Source organism: Macrobrachium nipponense, chromosome 1 (assembly GCF_015104395.2).
Source record: "Macrobrachium nipponense isolate FS-2020 chromosome 1, ASM1510439v2, whole genome shotgun sequence".
Classification (NCBI taxonomy): domain Eukaryota; kingdom Metazoa; phylum Arthropoda; class Malacostraca; order Decapoda; family Palaemonidae; genus Macrobrachium; species Macrobrachium nipponense.
In genome coordinates, this window is record NC_087200.1 from 168,739,965 (window position 1) to 168,764,788 (window position 24,824).

Sequence of the window (24,824 nt, forward strand, 5' to 3'; positions counted from 1 at the left end):
AGGCACGGCCCCACCCGTGGCGCAGGAGAGGGAGAGGCGCCTAACCTACTGACGGCCCCTTTTACCTCTGCCCCTTGGGCCCCTTCTTGGCTTAAAGGAACAAGAGCAAAAGGGGCGTTGATCTTCTGACTTAGGCTGTGTTGAACAGGAAGGCCCTGCCAAACTCGAGGTCCTCGATGGCCTGCCAAGCAATGATCTCGACTGCTGCTGGACAGGGGGAGGAGGAGGAGCCGGACATCTCTGAGGACGAGACTCCGACTTAGACACGGCCTGGTGCACCAGCCGGTCTTTGGTGTCAGCCCGGCTCCGGTCTATCGCATTTTTGAGTTCTGTCCAAGGAAACAAAAATTGGGACTCCAAAAGATCTCCGTTCCTCAATGCCAGCAAGGACTCGGTGTCGAGCGATCTCTCCATTCTAGACAAAGCCGCGTCCATCCTAATCAGATTAGCCCATAAATTGGCACTGAGGTGGGCCAAATATGGAAACGCCTTGCCCCCGGACTGCAACAGACTGGCAAGCGAGGAGGCACTCACCAACCCTTTTGGGGACCTGTCGGAAGCTATCTTGGCAATAACCACAGACCAAAGGTCCAGCCAAGAATCCGTCTGCAACATGGAGGCCGCCGTAGAATCCAAAGCTGACGCATCTTGCGGAGACAAGGACGGAGCCACCGACCTCACCTGTTCCAAAGTCAAACCCGGCTTCAGGCGAATGACATCTGGGTTAAGATGGCGTGACAACAAAAATGCAGAGCTTGTAGCATAGTACTTCCTATGTCCGGGGCTCACACGTTGACAAGGCCGAAAAGGAGCAGAAGAAGCCATAATATCAGCAAACACACACACACACTCTAATCACAAGTGAAACGGGCAATGAACCGGGTAAAGGCCAAGAGAGGTTAACCACTACACTCTCCCAGGAGGTTAAGAAAAGACTGACGCGTTGGAGTAGGTGAATGGTCTTTGATCATTCTTCACCCGATCTACGCATGTATTGCCAGGTATCACAAGATTCCTTGCTTTCATCTTTTTTTTAACCGGATCCAGCTATGCGCTAGAAATTATCCTATTGTTAAGACTGAAGGTTTGTTCGCGTATGAACAATAAAGCTTTTCTCACTCTTCTTACATTTAGTCCTACGCAATGGAATGGAATATAAAATTTAAGCCAAAGGCCACGCACTAGGAACTATGTGGTCATTCAGTGCTGAAAGGGAAATTGAAAGCAAAAAAGATTTTTAAAGTTTTAACTGGCAGAAAACGTCACATTTGCACTATGAAACAATTGTTTAGGAAAGGATGGAGAGCAAAATGGAAGAAACAGGATAAGAATGATATTGTAATGATACAATTAAGTTTGTTCATACTTACCTGGCAGATATATATATAGCTGTATTTTTCCGAATCCGACAGAAATTTAAACACTTACGACACACGCAGTGGGAGTCAGGTGGTTAGTACCCATTCCCGCCGCTGGGAGGCGGGTATCAGGAATCATTCCCATTTTCTATTCATAATTTTTATTTCCACTGTCTCCTGAGGGGAGGTGGGTGGGTACTTGATTATATATATCTGCCAGGTAAGTATGAACAAACTTAATTGTATCATTACAATATCATTTTGTTCATGAAACTTACCTGTCAGATATATATATAGCTGAATCCCACCTTTGGTGGTGGGAGTAGACAGAATAGAAGATTTTAGGAAACATATATATGCAGATAATTGATATCTTGATTCCTTACCTGTTAGCATAGCTGACTTCGTGGTTACTGCCGCGTAAGTCTGCTTGTGCTACTAGAGTTGCCAGCGAGGTAGAGACCTATATAGCTGGTGCACTCCAGATGATCTGTCAACAGGGGGCGAGACCACGACGTGACTAGACCATATTGACCATACCATGAGGGCTAAGAAGTAAAATATATATATAAAAATATATATCACCACCTGACCCACCTAGCCAAAGTTAAGGTGTGTTAACTAAGGCTTAAGAGTTAAGAAGTCACCGTTGTCGGCGACTCAACTACTAAATTAAGAGCTCTTCCTAACCATTTTCTACAGGATAGGATGAGTGGTACTTCTTGCCCCCAAGATTGTGTCTGCAGACACGTATGGCCCTAGCGAGCAGCAGATCTCATATGCCATCTTCACATCTCGCAGGGAGTGTGAATTGAACACAGAGTTGCTTCGCTAAAACATGGTACTCAGGATGTTGCTGAGTGCCATGCTCTGTTGAAATGCTTCCGAGGCCGCGCCCTCACCTCGTGAGCATTCAAATCAAAAGATTTCAAATCTTTGTGCAAACACAAAGAAGGAGCTTTTTTGAAAGACCTCCTTAACAATAAAGCCAGGGTGTTCTTCGATATGGGCAAGTCTGGTCTTTTCGGAACACTGCAGATTGTCCGTACGACTTCGACTTTCTTGAGTTTTATGTAGATAAAACTTGAGAGACCTGACAGGGCACAGGACTCTCTCTGGCTCCTGCCCACTAACTTGTGCCATCCTTGCTTCCAAGCTCCTGGCCCAAGGACAAAACGGGTTTCCATTCTTAGGCCATAACGAAAAGCTTAGAGAGCACACCGCCTTGTGTTCTCTAAAGCCAAAACTTGTGACGATGGCTTAAAATCTCACTAACCCTCTTTGTCGTATCTAGGGTGGTTAGAAAAAAGCCTTCCTGATCACATGCAAGAAGTTAACAGGTAGGAGATGTTCGAATGCTTTGACATCAAGAACTTCAGACTATGTCTAAGTTCCATATTGAAAGCTTCGATCTGGACATGCACAGTCAGTCCGTCTGTACTAACGTCAGGTGACCGACCAGTTGACCAGTCAGACGAATCAAGGACAGCAAGGCTGTACCCTGAAGACCATAAGGCACTATTCTTCGCTGAAGGATGAGTGTCTGGACTGCCTGGGCGATTCAAGCTAAGCAAACCTTGGAGGGTGTATCAACGCAACCCAACGTCGTTAGCGAATCAACTCCTGAGCCACTCCTGACTCGAGGACAAAACGGGTTTCCATTCTTAGGCCATAACGAAAAGCTTAGAGAGCACACCGCCTTGTGTTCTCTAAAGCCAAAACTTGTGACGATGGCTTAAAATCTCACTAACCCTCTTTGTCGTATCTAGGGTGGTTAGAAAAAAGCCTTCCTGATCACATGCAAGAAGTTAACAGGTAGGAGATGTTCGAATGCTTTGACATCAAGAACTTCAGACTATGTCTAAGTTCCATATTGAAAGCTTCGATCTGGACATGCACAGTCAGTCCGTCTGTACTAACGTCAGGTGACCGACCAGTTGACCAGTCAGACGAATCAAGGACAGCAAGGCTGTACCCTGAAGACCATAAGGCACTATTCTTCGCTGAAGGATGAGTGTCTGGACTGCCTGGGCGATTCAAGCTAAGCAAACCTTGGAGGGTGTATCAACGCAACCCAACGTCGTTAGCGAATCAACTCCTGAGCCACTCCTGACTCGAGCTTCTGGTGCCAGGAGAAAGGAGCAAGGAGCAAAAAGGCGATTCAGTCCCGAAGGACGAATGCCTGACAGTCCAACCTGGTCTCATGTTAAACGATCATCGGGGGTGTATAAACGCAACCGACTTCGTCAACAAGAAACTCAGGGCTACTATATGTCTCCTGATCTCGCACGAGTGTCTGACTCCGAGAAAACAGGTGAGACAAAAAGTAGATGGTGAGCGAGTTTCGAGATTTCACAGAACTCAAAGATCGTGAAGGGCTTTGTTGTTTGACAGAAGCAAATCTCTGAGCCCAAAGGCCGTCAACAACATATTTGCGTATTCTTTAATAGTTGTGACTGCCAGCTTATCCCATTCTTCAAACGGAAAGGGAAGACTGCAATCTTATGCTGTCAACATCTCGATAGTCTGAACGTAGTCAGACTCAGAGCGGAGAGGTTATAGGTACCTTTCGTGTTAAAGGAGACCGACTCTCTCGGAAAAGGTCCTTGGAAGGACGTGACCTCTGTGAATCTAGGGTCTTGAAGGCCAACATGGGGCGATTAGCGTCATTGTCGCTCCCTGTGATGATATAAATCATCTTATTACATTTCCTAAGCGATTGAAAAAGGGGAAAAGAGACTAAACATCCATCCCCGTTCAATATCATAGGATGGCGTTTAATGTTACCGCTTCCGGATCGAGAATAAGGGAGCAGAGAAGAAAGAAGAAGCCTCTTCGTCCTCAACCTAGCGAAGAGATGAATGAAAGGACGTCCCTAAAGTCTCCACAACTCTCAACATACTTCTAAAGAAAGATTCCACTCGGAAGTCAGTAGTTGCTGCCTTCGATCGAGACGATTCGAACGGACTTTTGCAATCCTGTAACGAACCTCTAGAGGATCGTTCCATTCTACGCCTGTTGTTATAATAGGCTCTTTCTCGTAAACCCGAACCGGGACTGAGAGAAGATACTTCCTAAGATATGAGAGAGCTGTGGAAGATCAGAGTTGATATGGACCATGGTTCCAAAAACTCGTTTCGAGGACTGGAGGGACGACTGAATTGCTTCCACTTCTTTCAGATTATGATCCAGGACATCTGAAACCCTCTCCAGATGTCCGGCACCTTCTATCTATCACCTCAAGAGATACTTAACGCACCGAGAGATGTTCAGAATCATTCCTAGATCTTTAATAAAGTTTCAGTTTCCCGGTAGGAAAAAACTGTAGAGGTCTGAATTGCAGTCTATTCAGGGAAAAACAAACACTTCTTTAGGAAGGCAAATGGTCCCCAGCAAGCTCATCCATTCCCTCACACAGTATGTTTACTTCCCTAATAAGGCTGCGCTTTGCCTAAGCAAGAGAGCATATAATAGTGCAATGTTGTGGTAGACTCGTAGTCCTATACCGTGCGGTAACGAGCACCGAAAGGAGTAAGATATCTCTGTAGAACATATTAAGGCCAAACGAATGCAATGTTTATTCATTCATGTAAGAAATCCCTCAATCTTAGGCTAAAGTCCGTGATTGTAGGGCAGAGATACAGTTCGGCAGTCAATCCCGCAGGAGAGAGAGAGACGTAACTGCCAGCACAGAGATACGGTTAGTCAGTCAATCCCGCAGGAGAGAGAGACGTAACCTACCGGGAATGACAGCGAACGAGTTGGTACTGGCTCGTTTGGACTGGAGGAGAGGACAGTGACAGCAGCAGCTTACGATCGTCCGTCATCGTCGTCTCTTAACTTTATGCCTGGGTTGCCAGCTACCCTATTCTATGAAGAAAAAAGGTCCGTTATTTTTAGCATAAAGAGACTCTCAAGCTGGTATATTTAAGCGAAACAGAAAACGCTAAATATATAGATGCGTTTGTCGTCAGAACACTACCATACCACGGTAAAAGATAAATCGGAAACTCCTGGAAGGCTGCAGGGAGTAACGATTAAATGTCCTTAAAATGGACCATAGACCTCTCGGTTGCTATCCGAAGAGGTAACTACAGCAAGCGTATATTGACTTGAAACCAACCAGAAATAAAATAACGAAAGGCAAATATGAAATTATATCACAATAAAGTTTGTTCATACTTACCTGGCAGACATATATATAGCTGAATTCGGAAATACAGCTACATACATATCTGACAGGCAAGTTTCATGAACAAAACTTAGGAGAATCGAAGCAGTCAGCTCAAGCTTCTTATGTTATTGGACATAAGGGTTCATTGACGTAGTCTACAAGTCTATTTCTTGTACGAGTCTGCGAATGACGAATGAGAGCTCTTCCGAATCTTGTCAATAAGAGCTTATTCGCTTACGCAATATCAAGTTAATGAGATGTTTGTCAATAGAACTAACCCATTTACGGGACAAAGAGATATTTTGTCAATGAGGGGATACCCACTTACTTGACAAAACGATAGTATATTGTCAATGGGGGAAAGTCACTGAATTGACAAAACGTAATCCAGGAAGTCGAGCATTTTATTTTCCGATTCCCGTCTCAAACGAGGAAGGGGCAAGAATCCTGTTAAGAGACTGGGCTTACGTCAGGTAGAACGACGATGTTCAATTCGGCAGCGTAGTCCCGACTAGGAACTAACAAAATCTATCATCTGAAAAGCCCTTTCAGATGGGCTAAAAAGCTGGCAAAATTATCCTGGGAAGAGGAAGAAACTCTCCAACCAGCTTCCTCTCCCGTATCACAACTAATGCCTGCTAAAGCTTAAAATTTATTGGCAGTATGGCAAAGGAAGTCCTGTCTTGCGCTTTCCTGAAGAGCGTACTTTTGATGAGTGCCTTTGCAAGAACCCTACTGAACGTTGCCGAGAGTCCTGACGTGCAGGACATCGAGCCTTTATAACCCGTAACTGCCTTATCGCAAAGTCTTGACTGCGGTAGTGGAAACTTAAATTTATTGGCAGAATGGCAAAGCTTGCGGTAGAGCAAACGAGAACTTCCCTTGAGCTTTCCTTAACTCCATCCACCTATGCGAAAAGCAATATTAATTGACAGAGACCTCTTGAATTCACGAAACCCGATGTCTTGCTGAGTTTCGAAGAAGTTGTCTGTTCACTTTAAGCTTCCTCCGAAGCACTGCCTACTTCACATTCTTTGCAGGTGAGGTAGAAGGTATCATCGAAGGTAGAGGTAAAAATTCTTTAAGCCCAAATCTGAAACAAGAGCTTGAAGAGTTCAACAGAAACGTTCAGCCAGGCGACACACCTGGCGTGCGCTGGTGCACGCTCGGCGTCCACTGGAGCGCGCTCGGCGTCCACTGGAGCGCGCTCGGCGTCCACTGGCGCGCTACGCTCGGCGTCCACTGGCGCGCGCAATTGGCGTGCACCCGCGCGCCCCTGGCTTGGGCGTCCGCTCTCAAAAGCTTACTGCTACTATGACTTCTTTTATGTATTTCTCGGTGGAAAGACGGACACGAGTTCAGGCGACGTTCGCCTTCTTACTTCTCACTGAAGCGCATAACGAGAGAGAGAGAGAGAGAGAGAGAGGACGTGAAGCGTCCTCTTCTATAAAGCTTCTATTTAGAGGGCGCGAGTCCATCCGAAAGCTCCAACTCCTGCGCGGGGAGGACGCTTCGGAGGACGAGAAGCAATCCTTCAGGATTCGTGCACGTGCACGCACTAAGGCAGTCTGGGGATTTTCATCAGAAACTGCCGAAGGCACGCCAGATCGGTGGGGGTTCCTCGTAACCCTCCTTCGGCTTTCGACATGCTCTCTCCCTGGTTCTGGGAGTCAAGCAGAGGTCCCGGCCTAGAGGCGAAACGAGGCCGATCTGACGCACCCTCCACTACACAAGGGGTATCACTGCACCTCTGCACTTCACTTTTACTCTCTAAAGCAAGCACTTTCGATTCTAAGTTACGAATCGAAGGAGTATCAGAGAAAGGGCAATTTCTCTACAGACACTGCTTAGTGCCCGAAGGCAACACTGCAGGGTTAGGAGTAACAATTACAGAAGTAGCACTTCACAGCAATGAAGGAGAGCGAGCACCTCTCGTAGACATATACATCGCCCGTAGGCCATACTACAAGGTTATGCAAAATAAAGTCTACAGGAAGGTTAGCAGGTTCACTACCCTGACTTTTGTTACTGATTAATTGCGTACATACGAATCATACGTCTTCCTTACGGAATTAGACATGTTTACTGATTAATTGCGTACATACGAATCATACGTCTTCCTTACGGAATAGACAAAGTCTCACACTCCTTACATGACAAATCTCAACAAAGAAGCAAGACTCATACCCCTCGTACATACCAAGTGCGAATCTACCGAAGCTTTCGGTAGCCACACCCTATCTTTGCAGACAACCCCGTCTGAAACTAGCCTAACTAGATTCAGATATTTTATGCAAAAATGAATCAAATTCAAATCAATTTAAGATAGCGTATGCCTAGCCACAAATCCAAGTAAATAAATCAAAAGACAATTAGGATACTTAGCGGCAATGAAGTTTCCAAAATCCTAAGACGGAGGTACTGAAAACAGGTGTTTTCAGCACCGGCGACAGAAAAATTATGAATAGAAAATGGGAATGATTCCTGATACCCGCCTCCCAGCGGCGGGAATGGGTACTAACCACCTGACTCCCACTGCGTGTGTCGTAAGTGTTTAAATTTCTGTCGGATTCGGAAAAATACAGCTATATATATATCTGACAGGTAAGTTTCATGAACAAAACAGAGGTATAGAAAAAGGAAAACAATAGGTTGCAGCTACAGGCCAAAGGGACTGCAAAGAACCTTAAGTAGCCTAATACCTACAGTGCACCATGAGAGGTCCACTGACAATGCAGTGACTCAAAAGTGAGACTCAAAAGTTATCTAAATTTTTTGTTCTATTAATTAATTTTCTGTTAATAATTTGGTTTGATTGTAATTGATGTCTGTCAATTGTTTCTTCCTCACAGGTGTAGAAGCTTGCCATTTGGGTGAGCTTCCTATTTGAGAACTTTAAATTTAAGGCTTGGATAATAAGCAGTTCTGTCTAAATTGATATGAAATTTACATGAATCATTTGATTTGGGTTATTCTGTATGAAAGTTTTTGGGGAAGTAATTTTTGTATGAATATTGTACACAACTGTTCCTTTTCTTTGAATATTGGAATTATTGGAATCTATTGAGTGGTGTCTCCTTTGTTTAATAAAGAACTATTTTTATACAGAAGGATTTCATTTGTATAATAATACTCCCCTTGATTTCAAATAAGTTTTTTTTCCTAGAAAAAATAAATTACTTTTCCACTCAGGTCTTCATGGAATAACACAAGTAAAAGACCAGTTTATGATTGTACAGAAAAGTCTAGGGGACTCTTGAACTAGTTTAATCCTGAAATCTAACCCAATATATTGGGGCTCTTCAAGCTGATGCCCAGAAAACTGAAAAACGTGACAAGGATGCCGTGACCAGAAGAACCTGTAGGAACTAGGCAACAGCACTTTATGGCATCTTGTTACTTCATTGGTGCCCAGACCCAGGACCCCTCAAGTGTTCAAGTCTGTTACACACTTAGGTGGACGAATCCAAAAAGAAAAATGGAGTCACAAGAGTCCACGGATCCTGTCACAAATATGAGCCAGTAGGAGTTGCCAACAAAGCTATCGGAGCATAATGAGAAAATTGTACTCCTCCAAGGAAAGCTCCTCCAATTAGAAGAGTAACTTCAAGCTCTTAAGTGGGAGCGTTCCCTGAAGAGTAGTGCTGCCTGTCACCCATATGGCACAGTGCACGGCAAGCACTACCTTGACATGGAGTCGTCCTGTGTCTATGGCAGCAATGAACACCTCCAGTACCTGGTTCTTAGGTGAGGGTTTGATGTCCCGTCATAATAGTGCTGTTCATGTCTCTGACCTCCCTGGAATGGATGGCAAAGTTCCACGGCCAACAAGGATTCCCTCTCCCTATGTACCAGTAGATGTTTCTCCTAGTGTCTGTCCTAAGACAATGAGTAGGAGACAAGTCCCTCTTCAAAATGCTTCATCAGAACCTTCTCAGTCCTCTTCATCTTCATCTGAATCTGAGGTATCAAATACTGTACAGTGGGGCCCCCATATTTGCGTTCTCCCAATTCGTGGACTTATGGATTCGCAGTTTTCTCTCTGGACCATATTTACCCATTATTCACAGGAAATTTGCCTATTTGCTGTAGTTTTCTTTGAGAAATACCCAGAATTTTTTTTTATCAATTTCATCACAAAATGCACTTTTTGTGATAAATCTATTTAAAAAACCAGGTATAAAAATTTTAGGGATTTTTTTCTTAAGTTTTACCTACCATAATAGGCAATTTTCAGTGTTTTTATAGGGGTTCCAAACATTCACGGGGGTGTCTGGTACGCATCCCCGCGAATACAGGGGGACCATTGTACCAGTAAACACCATGGAGATTGGTCAGCTTCTTCAGGCTTTGGACAGGAAGGGATGTCACAGACCAGCAGTTTACAACTGGGATTCTGGACACTTTTTCTCTGGTTTCCACACCTCCTTTGAAACAAAATGCTCAGCCTGGTACTTCCAGGGCAGTACATATTTATGGACAGCCAATCTTGGCAGGTATTTGGAGGGGGAAATTCGTTCACTCTTCGATGCAGTAGGAGGAACAGAGGAAGACTACCATGAGATGAAGAAGGAGCTCAAGACCTGGTATAGCAGGGCAAAAGAGCAAACTGTCACCAGACAGAAGGCTCAGTAAGTTTAGTATGCAACCATCAGAAATGAAAAAAAAATATCATTATCATATATAAATAATGGGATATATGATAGCGCGAAAACAAAATTTCATATATAATTGTATTCAAATCTTGCTGTGAGCAAAACGGTTAAAGCTAACGAGTTAATTTTTTTCCGTTGTATTGTACACTAAATTGCAATCATTTTGGAATATAACACACTGTAAAACGATCAAGGCAACACAGAGAAAATATTATCATGAAATGATGCATGAATTCGTAACGCACACACATAAAAAAAAGCTGTTTTCAAAAATTCACCATAAATCGAAATATTGTGCTAGAGACTTCCCGTTTGTTGCAAAATGAAGGTAATTGATTGAATATTACTAGATTGTAAGTGTTGTAGCTTACAATTGCAGGCTTTGACCATTTCGGTCGAGTTAAAGTTGACCAAAGGACGAATTTTTTCTATTTATCATTATTTATATGAAAATATTTCAAAACTGATAAAAGCTACAACCATAGGTTGTTTTTAATTGTATTCTACATGAAATTGCACACATTTTCATATATAAAACTTTATGTAACGGCTAATTCAAAATAGTGCAAACATTACGACAATCGGACGAAAAAATGTATGATTTTTTCGGAAGTTACCGCGCGGACGTAAGGAAAATGTTTATTTCATAAATTCACCATAAATCGAAATATTGTGTTAGAGACTTCCAATTTGTTTAAAAATATTGGTAAATGATTGACTATTACTATAATGTAATAGTTTTAGCTTACAATTGCGTTTTTCGACCATTTCGGTCGAGTTAAAGTTGACCAAAGGTTGAAATTTTGGCACTTATCGTTATTTATACAAAAATATTTCAAAACTGATAAAAGCTACAACCATGGGTTGTTTTTAGTTGTATTCTACATGAAATTGCGCACATTTTCATATATAAAAATTTATGTAACGGTTAATTTAAAATGGTGCAAACATTACGACAATCGGACGAAAAAATTTCTTATTTTTTTTAGGAAGAGTTACCGAGCGGACGTAAGGAAAATGTTTTTTTTTTCTCATAATTTCACCATAAATCGAAATATTGTGCTAGAGACTTCCAATTTGTTGAAAAATAAAGGTAAATTATTGAATATTACTAGAATATAAGAGTTTTAGCTTACAATTGCGTTTTTTTACCATTTCGGTCGAGTCAAAGTTGACCGAAGGTTGATATTTTGGCACTTATCGTTATTTATATGAAAATATTTCAAAACTGATACAAGCTACAACCATGGGTTGTTTTTAGTTGTATTCTACATGAAATTGCACACATTTTCATGTATAAAACTTTATGTAACGAGATATTTAAAATGGTGCAAACATTACCACAATCGCACGTATGATTTTTTCGGAAGTTACCGCGAGGACATAGAGAAAATGTTATTTTTTTCATAAATTCACCATAAATAGAAATATTGTGTTAGAGACTTCCAATTTGTTGCAAAATAAAGGTAAATGGTTGAATATTACTAGAATATAAGAGTTTTAGCTTACAATTGCATTTTTTTACCATTTCAGTCGAGTCAAAGTTGGCCAAAGGTTGATATTTTGGCACTTATCGTTATTTATATGAAAATATTTCAAAACTGATAAAAGCTACAACCATGGGTTGTTTTCAGTTGTATTCTACATGAAATTGCGCACATTTCGATATATAAAATTTTATGTAACAGCTAATTTAAAATGGTGCAAACATTACGACAATCTGACGAAAAAATCTATGATTTTTTCGGAAGAGTTACCGCGAGGACGTAAGGAAAAAGTTTTTTTTCATAAATTCACCATAAATCGATATATTGTGCTAGACTTCCAATTTGTTCCAAAATGAAGGTAAGTGATTGAATATTATTAGAATATAAGAGTTTTAGCTTACGATTGCGTTTTACGACCATTTCGGTAGAGTCAAAGTTAACCGAAGGTTGAAATTTTGGCACTTATCGTTATTTATATGAAAATATTTCAAAACTGATAAAAGCTACAACCATGAGTTATTTTTTGTTGTATTCTACATGAAATTGCGCACATTTTCATATATTATAATACTCCATGTAACGGCTAATTTAAAATGGTGCAAAAATTATGTCAAAGGGACGAAATAATTTCTGAGATGTGTCGCTGATACTTTTTAGTGCGATAAGAAAGAAATTCGCGCTTGCCCGCCTGCGTAACGATTGTAAACAAAACAATGCCTTGATCCGTGAGCTCCCAGCATCCCCCAAGGCGCGTGATTCAAAAATATTTGCCTAGTAGGCCTATAACTATTTTTCCGCAAATTAAAAAAAAAATTTTATATCGACGTACCATACGTCCAATCAGCACCCAACAGACAATTTATATCGACGTTTAATATGTCCAATCGGCGTTAAAGGGTTAAGAGACAGCTGCTAAAGTACATATCTGTCAATGCCAAGGAGCAACTGCTGAGGGACCTGGTAGTCATCAAGACCACATCTGGCCATAAAAACACATGTCAGGATGTGTTAGACCTCTCGGAAGTTCAGGACCACAACAAGGAGTGACGAACGAGGCCTGAAGAATTCGTCCATTCTAAGGTGGGTCAGTCCTGGCAAGATGCTAGCCCTGTTCTTGTTGCTTTGACAGCCCAACAATCCCCTCAATGGCCTCCCAGTGCACCACAACAATCTAGACCTTTTCAGAGCTCTTATAGGTCCCCACTGGCTGAAGAATTTCGGCAATCCCAGCAGCCTGCCTGGTGTAAGCAAGCTGGACACCATTTTGAAAACTGACGCCATCGGCTCAATCTTTGTCTTAGGTGTGGGTCAGCCAGCCATCTGTTGGCTCTCCATCCAAAAATGTCTCCCGTAACAAGGACACTAGAAAGAAAGCATGTAAAGTCTTTATAAACCCCTACAAAGACTTGTGTGATCTCTCCTGTTCCCACAGCCAGGCAGCATGTGTCGTCTGCTCAGTCATCATCCCAGAAAATAACTCACCGGAGGGAGAAGACGACTAAAACAGTGAGACCAAAAGACCGCAACCAACGCTTCCTTTCTATAACACCAGCTACGGGGTCTGACAGCAGCGAGAGCGAGCAGGAATATCAGAACCCAACTGTTCATTCAAGAAGAAGAAGAAAGTCCCAGAGGAACAGGAAGGAAAGCTATGAGACAAGGACTCTGTCTATAGCACCAATTCGAGGTCCTCAAGAACTGAAAGCAAAAATGAGGGTTTAAACCTCAGACTACTAATGTAGATGATGGGTTTACATTAGAGGATTTTTTGGGTAGTGAGGACTCCGTTAGCCCACCAATAACTTCAGTAGCCAGTAGTGCTGAAACAACCTTCACTTGCTCCAAACAGTCACACCAGAGCAAACACTTTCCTGTAATACAGGAACCTGGAGTGGTTTTCCGTACCCTTTGGAGGGTGAACCTAGCTCAGCTTGACCCTGCCAGTCTAATGGTTGTCCCTGTTGCTGTCACTGACAACCAGATCCTGGATGCTATGTTGGATTCAGGAGCGGAGGTCAACCTTGTGTCTGAAATAGTGGTAGCCGATTTAGACCAGGAAGTCTTACCAACCACAGTGGGACTTAAAGGTCTAGGCAACTCAGGACACAAGATATTAGGTAATGTTGAGCTTACCCTCAAGATGCATGGGATGAGGTTTTTATCAAGTATTTTTTGTTGTTCCCCAAGGCTTAATGACCGAGCACATCATTCTCAGTTGTCCATTCCTGAGAAGAAATCCAGTGCTCTCAGATTGTACCAGAAACCTCATCAGTGTCACTGATCCATCCACTGACTCTTTATGGGAGTATTACTTGCCTCAGAAAGGAGAACCCTGCAGGCAAGTATTATGTAGTGTTCCAATCGGGGCAACAGCGTCAGTCGAGTCGCCAGAAGATGAGACTGTCATGGTACCAACTACCTTGGTAATCCAGTGCTCTCAGATTGTACCAGAAACCTCATCAGTGTCACTGATCCATCCACTGACTCTTTATGGGAGTATTACTCGCCTCAGAAAGGAGAGCCCTGCAGGCAAGTATTATATAGTGTTCCAATCGGGGCAACAGCGTCAGTCAAGTCGCCAGAAGATGAGACTGTCATGGTGCCAACTACCTTGGTTTTTCCTGAAGGACTTGAGGTGAGTTTTAAGTGCCCTTCTTGTTCTGATAGAGGCCTTCCTGTGTTCTTTTATGATGGCAACATCATAAAGGATGGTTTGACTAGAAAGGTTACAGGAATACCAGGTGTCCTATATCTTGAGGATGACATGGCATTAGTTCTGGTGAAAGGACTGGGAGGTAAAAGCTCCTTGATAAAGACTGGTGATACCCTGGGTAGAGCTTTTACTGTCGTGGAGATAGACTCCCCTTCATCTTGTATGCCAGTCCAGATAGGTGAACCTGCCAGTGATAAGGTACGCTCGAGGCTATCTGTACTCTTCCTGTTGCTGCAGACCTGGATCCCGTGCAGAAAGAGCAGTTTCAGGAAATGCTTCAGCAACACGTTCCTGTCATCAGCACTGGAGACGATGATGTAGGAGAGTGTGCAGCCACTCCTACCTATGTCCAGCTTTACGACGGAACACCTATCTTTCAGTGACTCCAGGGGTTATCTCAGCCCATAACAGATGCTATTGAATGACAGTGCAAGGAACTGTGTGACCTGGGGATAATTGAACCCAGTATATCCCCATGGTCTTCTGTTGTTCCAGTTCTTAAGAAAAATGGCAGCATTAGGCTCTGTGTGGACTACCATCAGCTTAATAAAGTGACTGTACCACAAAAGTTCCCAGTACCTAATATGGAAGACTGTTTTTAGCCTTCATGGGGTAAGTATTTTACCAACATTGACTTAGTGCGGAGCTATCATCAGCTCCCAATGTCAGAGGATAGCAAGGAATACACTGCATTCACCACTGCCCATGGTCACTGGCTGTTCAAGCAGCTGTCCTCTGGACTTAAAAATGCTCCGGCTGTTTTCCAGCATGAAATGCAGCTAGAATTGTTACAATCGCCTATGACTCAATGTCTTTCCTTAATTGTGAGACCTGTTACTCCACTATTCAGCATGAGCTAGCTGCTCTTAAGGTGAGGTGTAAAGGCATTCAGGTCATTTTTATACGGCAAGTTCTTTGTAATTTATTCAGATCATCGTCCACTTGTTTATCTCTAGGACATGAAGTTGGTAGACAGTCGATTAGCTAGGACAATGGATGAACTGTCAGAGTTCAATTTCATTGTGAAATATTGTCCTGGTGACCTGAACACTGCAGCTGACTATTTATCCCGACTTCCTGGTACCACAAGTTTTCATGACCCTAGCCCAAGTATGACACTACTTCCTGCCGGCCTGAAAGTGTACACCAAAGTCAGTGGTGGTCCAGACTCTATGACCGAGTCTCTTGAAATTGTACTGGAATTGTTGAGTGAGGTACAAGACTTTCCTAATAACTTCTTGCTGAAGAGAGAAAAGCTTCATGAAGCTCTCTGGTGCAACAGTTCCTTAAAGACACAGATCACTTAGGTTTTAAACTCAACAAGGCCAGTAGGAACTGGATCAAGGCCATGAAGTATCCAGGGACTGCTCCTGCTCTAGAATTATTGTTAGCATTTTCCAAAATATTCAGCCTGGAAATTTGGGTTCATTTTGGACTAATCCTGTGGTGTATCACGATCCCTCAGTCAAGGATCCCCATAGGATTCCTCTTCAGTGTCTGGCTGGAGTACATTTTAACCCAGTCATTGAACGAAAGAACTTTGTCCGCCCTACTACTGTAATTGAAGGGTGTAAGGTGAGAAGTTCAAACCCTGCAGATAGACCAGAAGTTTTCACTGCTGAAGTGGTTGAGGTGTATCCTGAGTGCCCTGAAGTGATATATGCCACTGAAACTGTTCCTTTCATGTCTTACTGTCAACATAATACCTGTCATCCTGCGGTAGGTATTGTGACCCTGGGACCTGGTAAATGAGTCTGTGCTTACTAAGGCTAAAATTTCATATGACACTTCAACTGTTGATATAGTTGAGAAGTTCACTCGACAGAATAGTAGTTCTGGGAACAGTCCAATTAGCTTTGGAAGGATCAAGTAGGCAAAGGTTACCACTTTTCCCCTTGGCCGTTGTCTCAACTGGGGATATGAATTTCTGTGTTATCCTTGGCAAGAATTTGTTGACCAAAGCTAACTTAAAATTAGATGCTCTAAATGGACAACTGTGTTCTGATACTTCAGTTGTCATCCAGTTAAACACTCACATGCAACTTGTCTCATCAACCAGTTCTGTCATGATGGTGACAATTTCGACACTGGATGGTACAAATGATCCTGACTTTTGTGGTTAATGCCCTTATTTCCCATGATGATTTGAGAGAAATACACAGTAGACACTGTCAATTCCAGGCCATTAGGAGGATGGTGCACTATGGAGTACCTACCTTTCAACTGCCTCAATCGTAGAAGAGATTGAAGAGCAAGTGGTCAGAATTTACGGTATACCAAGATCTCCAATTCAAGAAGTTGAGTGATGGTCACCTGGTTCCAGTTATATCGTTTAAGGTTCTGATAGACTTGGTAGCCAAGACTCAAATTTACAGAATGCTCACTTGGGAATAGGCAAGATTGATTGATTGATTGTGAGTTTTCTGACGTCACAACTACCAGGGTCACCGACGTGGGAATAGGCAAAATGACATCCACGCTAAGAAGGTTAGTTTGGCATTGCTCCCTGACTAAAGTCATTAGGGATTTGTGCCGCACTTGTAAGGAGTACCAGATGTGTAAGGTGTCAAGGGAAGTAGTCATTCCTCCAACCCTTCGCATCTCCACTTCGACCCCATTTGAGTTGGTTGCTATGGACCTCATCAGCCTTCCTACTTCATCTACTGGTTACATTGGTTGCCTTATGATAGTCGACCACTACTCCAAGTGGGTTACGTACTGCAATTCCCATTCAGAATAAGCAAACTCAAACAATCTGCCAGGCTACTGAAGAACATGTTTTCCAGTCTATTCCTAGTCCCAGTTCAAATTCTGACAGACGATGGTCCAGAATTCATTTCCCGTGAATTCAGTGCTCTGATGGAAAGGTATAATATTATTCATGTTAAAACAACACCCCACAAACCTTCCAATAATGGAGCTGTTGAACGTGTAAATTGTACTATTGGTGAGTTATTACGCATCCTAGTTTATGATGCATGCTCGTAAGTGGGGTATGCACTTGCCAAGAGCCCTTCTCAGTCACAACCACTCTTTGCATTCTGAGTTAGGTTGTACATCTGCTGAGAAGATTCTGTAAACAGCCCATGAAGTGCATAGTCTCCCTCTCTTGTCAGCTGAAACCAGGAATCCTTGAGCTGAAGGTCACCCACACTACTAGTCTTTCAGGAAGGGTACCTTAGTCCTGAGGAAAGTTGTCCTTATGGGTCATCTCACAAACAACAAACTGTGTCCAAGGTTTGATGGTCCCTATGAAATGATTCAGTTCCGTAAAGATAGGGTAACCTATAAGTTAAAACACCTAGACAGTGGAGAGATAGTCAGGGCACATCATATTCAGCTGAAGGTTTGGTTGGAGCCACCAATCTATGTAGAGAGGCATTTCCAATGGTACCCAAAATCATTCTGTTTTGCTGGAGAGTCCCAGCATATTCCAGGCCATGTTGGCTACTCTTCGGTTTCTGTTCCTAGAGCTATCAATAATTATGACAATTCCAGCTCTAGTTCAGAGGCTGATTTTTCAGAAGTGGTTGCTGTAGTTCTTGCAAGTCTGCTTAATAAATCATCTACCATGACATACCACAGAAAGATGCCTAAGTCTATTTTAAAACATCCAAGGACATATGAAAGGCGACTAGCTCTACATAGTTAGCAAGATACTCCTGAAATCCTGGACCTGACCATTCCTTTATCTCCTACGAGATTACTGACTATGGCAGCTGACATACCTGATAAGTCTGTAACTTTATCGCCTACAGTACATGAATTGTGGAAAGCAGAACCTGCAACTCTTCACATGACTGGTATCCTCACTCCTGAGCCAGTAGCAACCTCTTGTTTAGTCAAGCAGGGAAGTATTGCTCTTGCTGTGGATGATCTGATTTCAACTCCTTTAATGTCTGAGTCAACTGTTGAAACCTTAGTAGACCCTAATATTCGTCTCACCATTATTAGAAGGGTCACCTCAGCCAGTTTTGACTTCATCATTTAAGGATGGAGAGTTAGATCAACCATTAGACTCTGGATGTTTCTGATGTTTTGCTATCTAGTCAAAAACATCAAGAATCTACTCATTGTGCTGAGCTGGTTTTGAAACCCCAGAGGAAAGTATTACCCGGAAGCTAGTATTACTTAAGCAAACATTAAAACCTGAACAACCTAAGCCTAGGTCATCCTGGATAGCTAGAAGACGCTTTAGTCTTTCTCCTGCTTTGCAGCTCAGTGATGCACACTCTACCATTCAGCAGAAAAGCGTCAAATCTCAAGCTAGAGCTTTAACATTTAGGAGAAGAGTGGAAGGAAGTCCACCTGCTATGCACTCTAGGGGCTCAGTTCCCCTGTTACCACTTGTTATGACTGAAAATTTGGAAAGGAAAAGAAATTTAAATCAGTTAACTGTCCCTTTCATAAATTATTTGAATTGAGAATAAAGTCCTTTGGAAAAAATTAAAACAATTTTTGCACATTACTTGTAAGTTTGATACAGTATTAGGTGCTAGCCTATTATGTACTGTACAGTGTAGTATATAAAAAATGATTGTATTTTGTATGTTTCTGTAGGCTAAGTTGCTTGTATGAATGCCCTGTTTATAATTTATAATTTTTCTATGACTTCTGGATATATTTGTCTACAAATTTTGATAGTATGTACCGTTAATTTTTTTACCAAAATGTAGTATAACATATTTTGAAAAAAAAAGCCTCTACACCTAAACCCTGGGGAATGTGAAGAACAAATAAATACAGTTAGAGTGGAACTCATGAGGGGGAATGTAGTGACTCAAAAGTGAGACTCAAAAGTTATCTAAATTTTTTGTTCTATTAATTAATTTCCTGTTCAATAATTTAGTTTGATTGTAATTGATGTCTGTCAATTGTTTCTTCCTCACAGGTGTAGAAGCTTGCCATTCAGGTGAGCTTCCTATTTGAAAGCTTTAAGCTTGAGGCTTGGATACCGAGCAGTTCTGTCTAAAACGATATGAAATTAACATGAATCATTTGATTTTGGTTGTTCTGTATGAAAGTTTGGGGAAGTAATTTTTGTATGAATATTGTATACAACTGTTCCTTTTCTTTGAATATTGGAATTACTATTGGCATTTATTGAGTGGTGTCTCCTTTGTTTAATAAAGGACTATTTTTATACAGGATTTCACTTGTATAATAATACTCACCTTGATTTAAAATAAGTTTCTATTAGAGAAAAAATAAATTACTTTTCCACTCTTCATGGAATAACACGCACAGTAACAGACCAGTTTATGATCATACAGAAAATTCTAGTGGACTCTTGGGCCAGTTTAATCCTGAAATCTAACCCAGAATTTTGGGGCTCTTCAAGTTGGTGCCCAGAAAACTGGAAAATGTGATGAGGATGTCATGACCAGAAGAACCTGTAGGAACTAGGCAACAGCACTATATGGCATCTTGTTACTTCAACAATGCTAGCCCTTACAGGGTATACAGTACTATAGTATCTATTTTTTTTTTTTTTCAACAAAAATCACAATATGAAAAGTGAACAGTGAAAGGTGTTATGAACATCTTCACTCGACAGCAGCCAAAGGAAAAGTGCCTGGTGATGGCAAGTGAGTGGGACTCTCCACCACTAACCCTCCTACAACCAGTTAACTACCTTCTTACCAAGTTTCAACAAATGATTAAAGCTCACACTGAGTACTCCTCTTAGGTAATGTTATGTATTTCCACAGGAACAAAGCTTTTGAAATCATTCTACAGTTAAGGGTAGATACTAATATATAGATTTTAATGATGCTTACCCTATGACGAATTATTGGCACTGCATCACAACACATCAGAAGTTTTGGATCTGCGATATAAAAGACTCTCAGTGGACCTTTGGCAGTCATCATATCACCTACTGCTATCCTGTCATTAAAGGAAGAAATACAAATCTTGCTCAGTAAGATAAAACTTTGCTACAAAAAATGATAAATTTTTTATCAGTTTGTATTTTTCATGGTTAACAAACCTGAGGTCTAAACAAGAGGATAATCTTCTTGCGCCAACTGGAAACCAGTTAAAAACTATCAAAGATTGTAAAGCAAGGAATTAGTGGCATCAAGCAACTCATGCATTTATGAGGTGGAAGCTGGTCACAGACCAGGCATAGAACCTCGTGATGCGCTAGTCTTTCCCTCAACCCAGGCAAAGAGAAAAGGCCAGCTAGAGGTGGGCAGTAAATGTTAAGACCTCAGGTTTGTTAACTATGAAAAAGACATATTGATTAAAAATTTGTTATTTGTTCATATGCAGAACAAACCCTTGGTCTTAACAATAGGATAGACTTATACTTGGAGGGAGGTGCAAGCATCCTAAACTGGCTGGGAGTTAACTCACCTGACCACCCTTCCAAAAAGAACGAGTTCTAAAGAAGGGGTTCCAAGCCCGTGAGAAAATAGAGAATTGAATATCTAAAAACTCAGCCATCTGAGTTAAAACACAATGATACTATATGTTCAGATTCATTGCATTCCAGGAACAAAAGAAAACTATGCTTGTTTAAGCAACAAACCATGTAAACCACAGAGGTTTGCCACCATTCCTCACTCCCCTTGCTAGAGAGAGGAGTCTTTGCTACTGAATAGCAGATTTGTCTATTGCATAGTCACAATACAAAAACGACCACCAGTACGACCACCTTACTCACCTGCATCAGACCAGTTCCAACATATGACGTGTCTATTATTCGACCCGCCCATAGGAAAAAAGAAAAAAAGAGAAGGAAAGAGGCCAGCCAACTCACTCATTCTCTCTTCCACATAATCATCTTAGGTAAGATACAAATGTCCCGCCAGGGGCACTGGGTGAATTACACATATTGGGCAGACACCACCAGACCCAAGGAAAGTGTCCAAAGACCTGTGGGCAATGTCCTTTAGATAAAAGGAAGTGAGCATGGACTAATGTAGCCAAGAACCAGCGCTCAAAATTCTATGAACAAACAAGATTTTTTTAAACGCCAGAAAGGAACTTATACCTCCGATGTCATGTACTCAAGCCTGCACAGACTCAGTAACAGAATCATCAAGTGGGGAGTAAGTCTGTTTAATCATCTCACATAACCAGAATGAAATCGTGTTCTTGGACACCTCCCTTCTGGACCGGCCTGTTCTAACAAAAAGTCTACGACACCAAGGTCTTAGGTGACGAGTCCTTTTCAGATAGCATCGCAGTGCTATGACAGGGCAAAGCAAGAGCTCTTGTGGATTGTTGTCCACAAAGTCATTCAGTGAAGGAATAGAAAACAAGGCAAATCTGTCATCAACTGAGGGGGTCTAGGTCTTAGTTACGAATTCTGGAACAAATTTGAAAGCCACAGACTGTCAACCCCTGGTGTGTTTGTCATCATAACTTAGGCCATGAAGCTCCCCAACTCTCTTTGAAGAAGCCAAGCAACAGGAAAACTGTCGTTAGAGTCAGATCCCTGTCTGATGACTGACATAGGGGCTTGAATGGAGCTTGAGTGAGACTTCTCAGGACTAGAGAAAGATCCCACACAAGAGGCTTGAGTTCCCCTGGAGAACAGGACTGTTCAAAACTCCTGAAAAACAAAGAGGCTTCCCAGGATGCAGTGCTATCCATGCCTTTCAGGCACAACACAAAGCCCAAGGCCGCTCTGTGGCCTATGATAGCTGAAAGTGAAAGACCTTTCTCATCCCTGAAGATCAGAAAAACTGAACAGAAGATCTGAGTGGAGAGAAACCCCGTTGATGACACCAATAACGGTAGACTGCCCATTTCCCCTGGTAAACTGCTGACGAAGATTTCCTGAGATAGCCGGACATCCATCACACAGCCTTTTGAGAAAACCCTCTCACTCGGAGGAGATACTTGAAAGTCTCCAGCCGTTAAGAGACAGGGCCTCTACTGACTGGTGAAACCTTTCCACGTGAGGTTGGCAAAGGAGCCATTGCCATGGGGGAGTTTCTCTTGGAACCTCTGACAGAAGAGACAGAAGGTCTGGGAACCACTACGCTTGAGGCCACCGAAGTGCCATCAAGGTCATTCTGAGATTTTGAGAGCTCATTACTCTGTTCAGAACTTGAAGGATCAGGCAAAACGAAGGGAAGGCGTACACCTAGAGATTGTCCAAAGGATGCTGTAAGGCGTCATCTGCTCGAGCAAGTAAACCTCCAGCTTCCTGTTGGAGTGGCCAAGAGGTCAAGCATAGGCCTTCCCCAAATTTGAAAAAGCCTGTCTGCCACCTCCTGATGTAGACACCACTCCGTGCCCAGGATTTGGCTCCAACAACTCAGCTTGTCAGCCACCACATTCCTCTTACCTGGAATGTACCTGGCAGAGAGCACCATCAACTTTTCGATCGCCCACTGATGCAACTCGACTGTCATCGAATGATGCTGGCAAGACACCAGAACCCCCTGTTTGTTCATATGGGCAACCTTCGTGGTATTGTCCCAGCTTCTCCAGATAAGACAAAATCCCCAGAAGGACCTGCCATTGGTGAGCTGGCTGTTCGGACTGTGACAGGAATAAGCGTGCCACTGACCAGACCTCTCCAACCTCTGGTCAGACAGAAAATCCCTCAATGCTGCTGTATCAATATCCATACACAGGCAGAGAGCTCTCTGGCTGAGAACCAGATTGGACTTCTCCAGGATTACTACTATGCCCAGCTCCCAACCGTTGTGATTATTATTTGGTAGGTTGACAATATTGTATTGCAGTTCTGTTCTGTGGATATGGTATGGCAACACTGCCAGTAGAAGACAAGATGTAAACACTGTGGGTACAATGGCCAGCATCATGTGTGATACCCTTAAATTGATTGTTTTTAATGGGTTTCCAGCTGGCTCAAGAAGATTATCCTATTTCTAAGACCAAGAGTTTGTTTCACATATGAACAAGTTCATTATTTAGTTTGCAGTTTTATTAGGGATTCGTCCTATTTAAGTGCAGTAGTCCCTTCAACTGGCTACACAACATTCCTGGGATGCCATGCAGGTCTTGCACCTCTTAAAAAAAAGTCTACTAAAGCATGTCAAGAGCTGGGTGGTGGCATGACCAGTAGCGCCCGCAGGGGCCAGGAGCACATGGAGATGCAGCGCCCCCTCTCTAAGTCGAGGTGAAAAAAATTATGTATAGTATTATATGAGAGAGAGAGAGAGAGAGAGAGAGAGAGAGAGAGAGAGAGAGAGAGAGAGAGAGAGAGAGAGAGAGAGAGAGAGAGAGTTTTTTTTTAAGATACTCAGCTTCATGGATCACAGAGTTGCTAGGTAATTATGCTCATTAATGCCAAGTTGTGTATTTCAGCTGCACCACATTCCAGGACTTGGTGCTTGCACTGAATATGTATAAAAATTATATTTTTATATTAAAGTAAGGTTTTATATATACTTATCCAGTAATTACATTATTTAGAATTTCACTCACTTAGCAGCTAAAAATTTGAAATTTGTGGGTTGCGTTAGTTTGTTTCAGGGTAGGTGACTAAGACCCAGCCCACTTTCAAGGAGGAGAGAGAGGAACAACTTGGCAAAGAGGAGGGTGGGCTGTGATCATGTAATTACTGAATAAGTATATAAAAACCCCACTTTTATTATAAAAAGGTCATTTTTATATAAGTAACTTATCCAGTATTTACATTGCTGATTCCCACATTGACAGGAGGTGGGATGCATGGACATATCTACCCCAAAACATTAAGAATGGTAATGAATTTGAGACTAGAAAATATGCCCACAATACAATGTTTGTTGTTTTCTTACCTGATAGCAGTTGCAAGAAGATACTGTCTATGGTTATCATTTGTATTATCATGCAGTATTGGCATGGCGGTATAGCTGATATTCCCCTGCTATTTAGGTAGTAGGTGCTTTGCAGCAAAGGTCAATTCAAATTGCTAGCAAATACAAACAAGTTGCCCCTGCTCTGGGCAAAGTATAAATATGTTATTGTTATAATACAATTAAGTTTGTTCATACTTACCTGGCAGATATATATATAGCTGTATTTTCTGAAGTCCGACAGAATTTCAAAACTCGCGGCACACGCAGTGGGCGGCCAGGTGGTAGTACACATTCCCGCCGCTGGGAGGCGGATATCAGGAACCATTCCCATTTTCTATTCATATTTTATTAATGCCACTGTCTCCTGAGGGGAGGAGGGTGGGCACTCTAATTATATATATCTGCCAGGTAAGTATGAACAAAATGATATTGTAATGTTACAATAAAGTTTCATACATACTTACCTGGCAGATATATACATAGCTAAGACTCCGTCGTCCCCGACAGAAATTCAAATTTCGCGCCACTCGCTACAGGTAGGTCAGGTGATCTACCGGCCTGCCCTGGGCGGCAGGACTAGGAACCATCCCCGTTTTCTATCATATTTTCTCTCTTCCACCTGTCTCCTGCGGGGAGGCTGGGTGGGCCTTTAATTGTATATATCTGC

General features: G+C 42.3%; 1 protein-coding gene across 2 annotated transcripts in view; it reads right to left on the reverse strand.

Annotated features, from left to right (window-relative positions):
• LOC135219810 (histone deacetylase 8-like) overlaps positions 1-24,824 on the reverse strand; it is a 158,795-nt gene that overhangs the window by 106,187 nt on the left and 27,784 nt on the right. The window contains exon 2 of one of the 2 annotated variants that reach the window (XM_064256894.1): positions 20,168-20,271. In XM_064256894.1, the coding sequence (XP_064112964.1) occupies positions 20,168-20,260 (93 nt within the window). In that variant the 5' untranslated portion in view covers positions 20,261-20,271. Of the gene's footprint in view, positions 1-20,167; positions 20,277-24,824 lie in introns of both variants that reach the window. The other variant, XM_064256893.1, reaches the window with a different exon arrangement.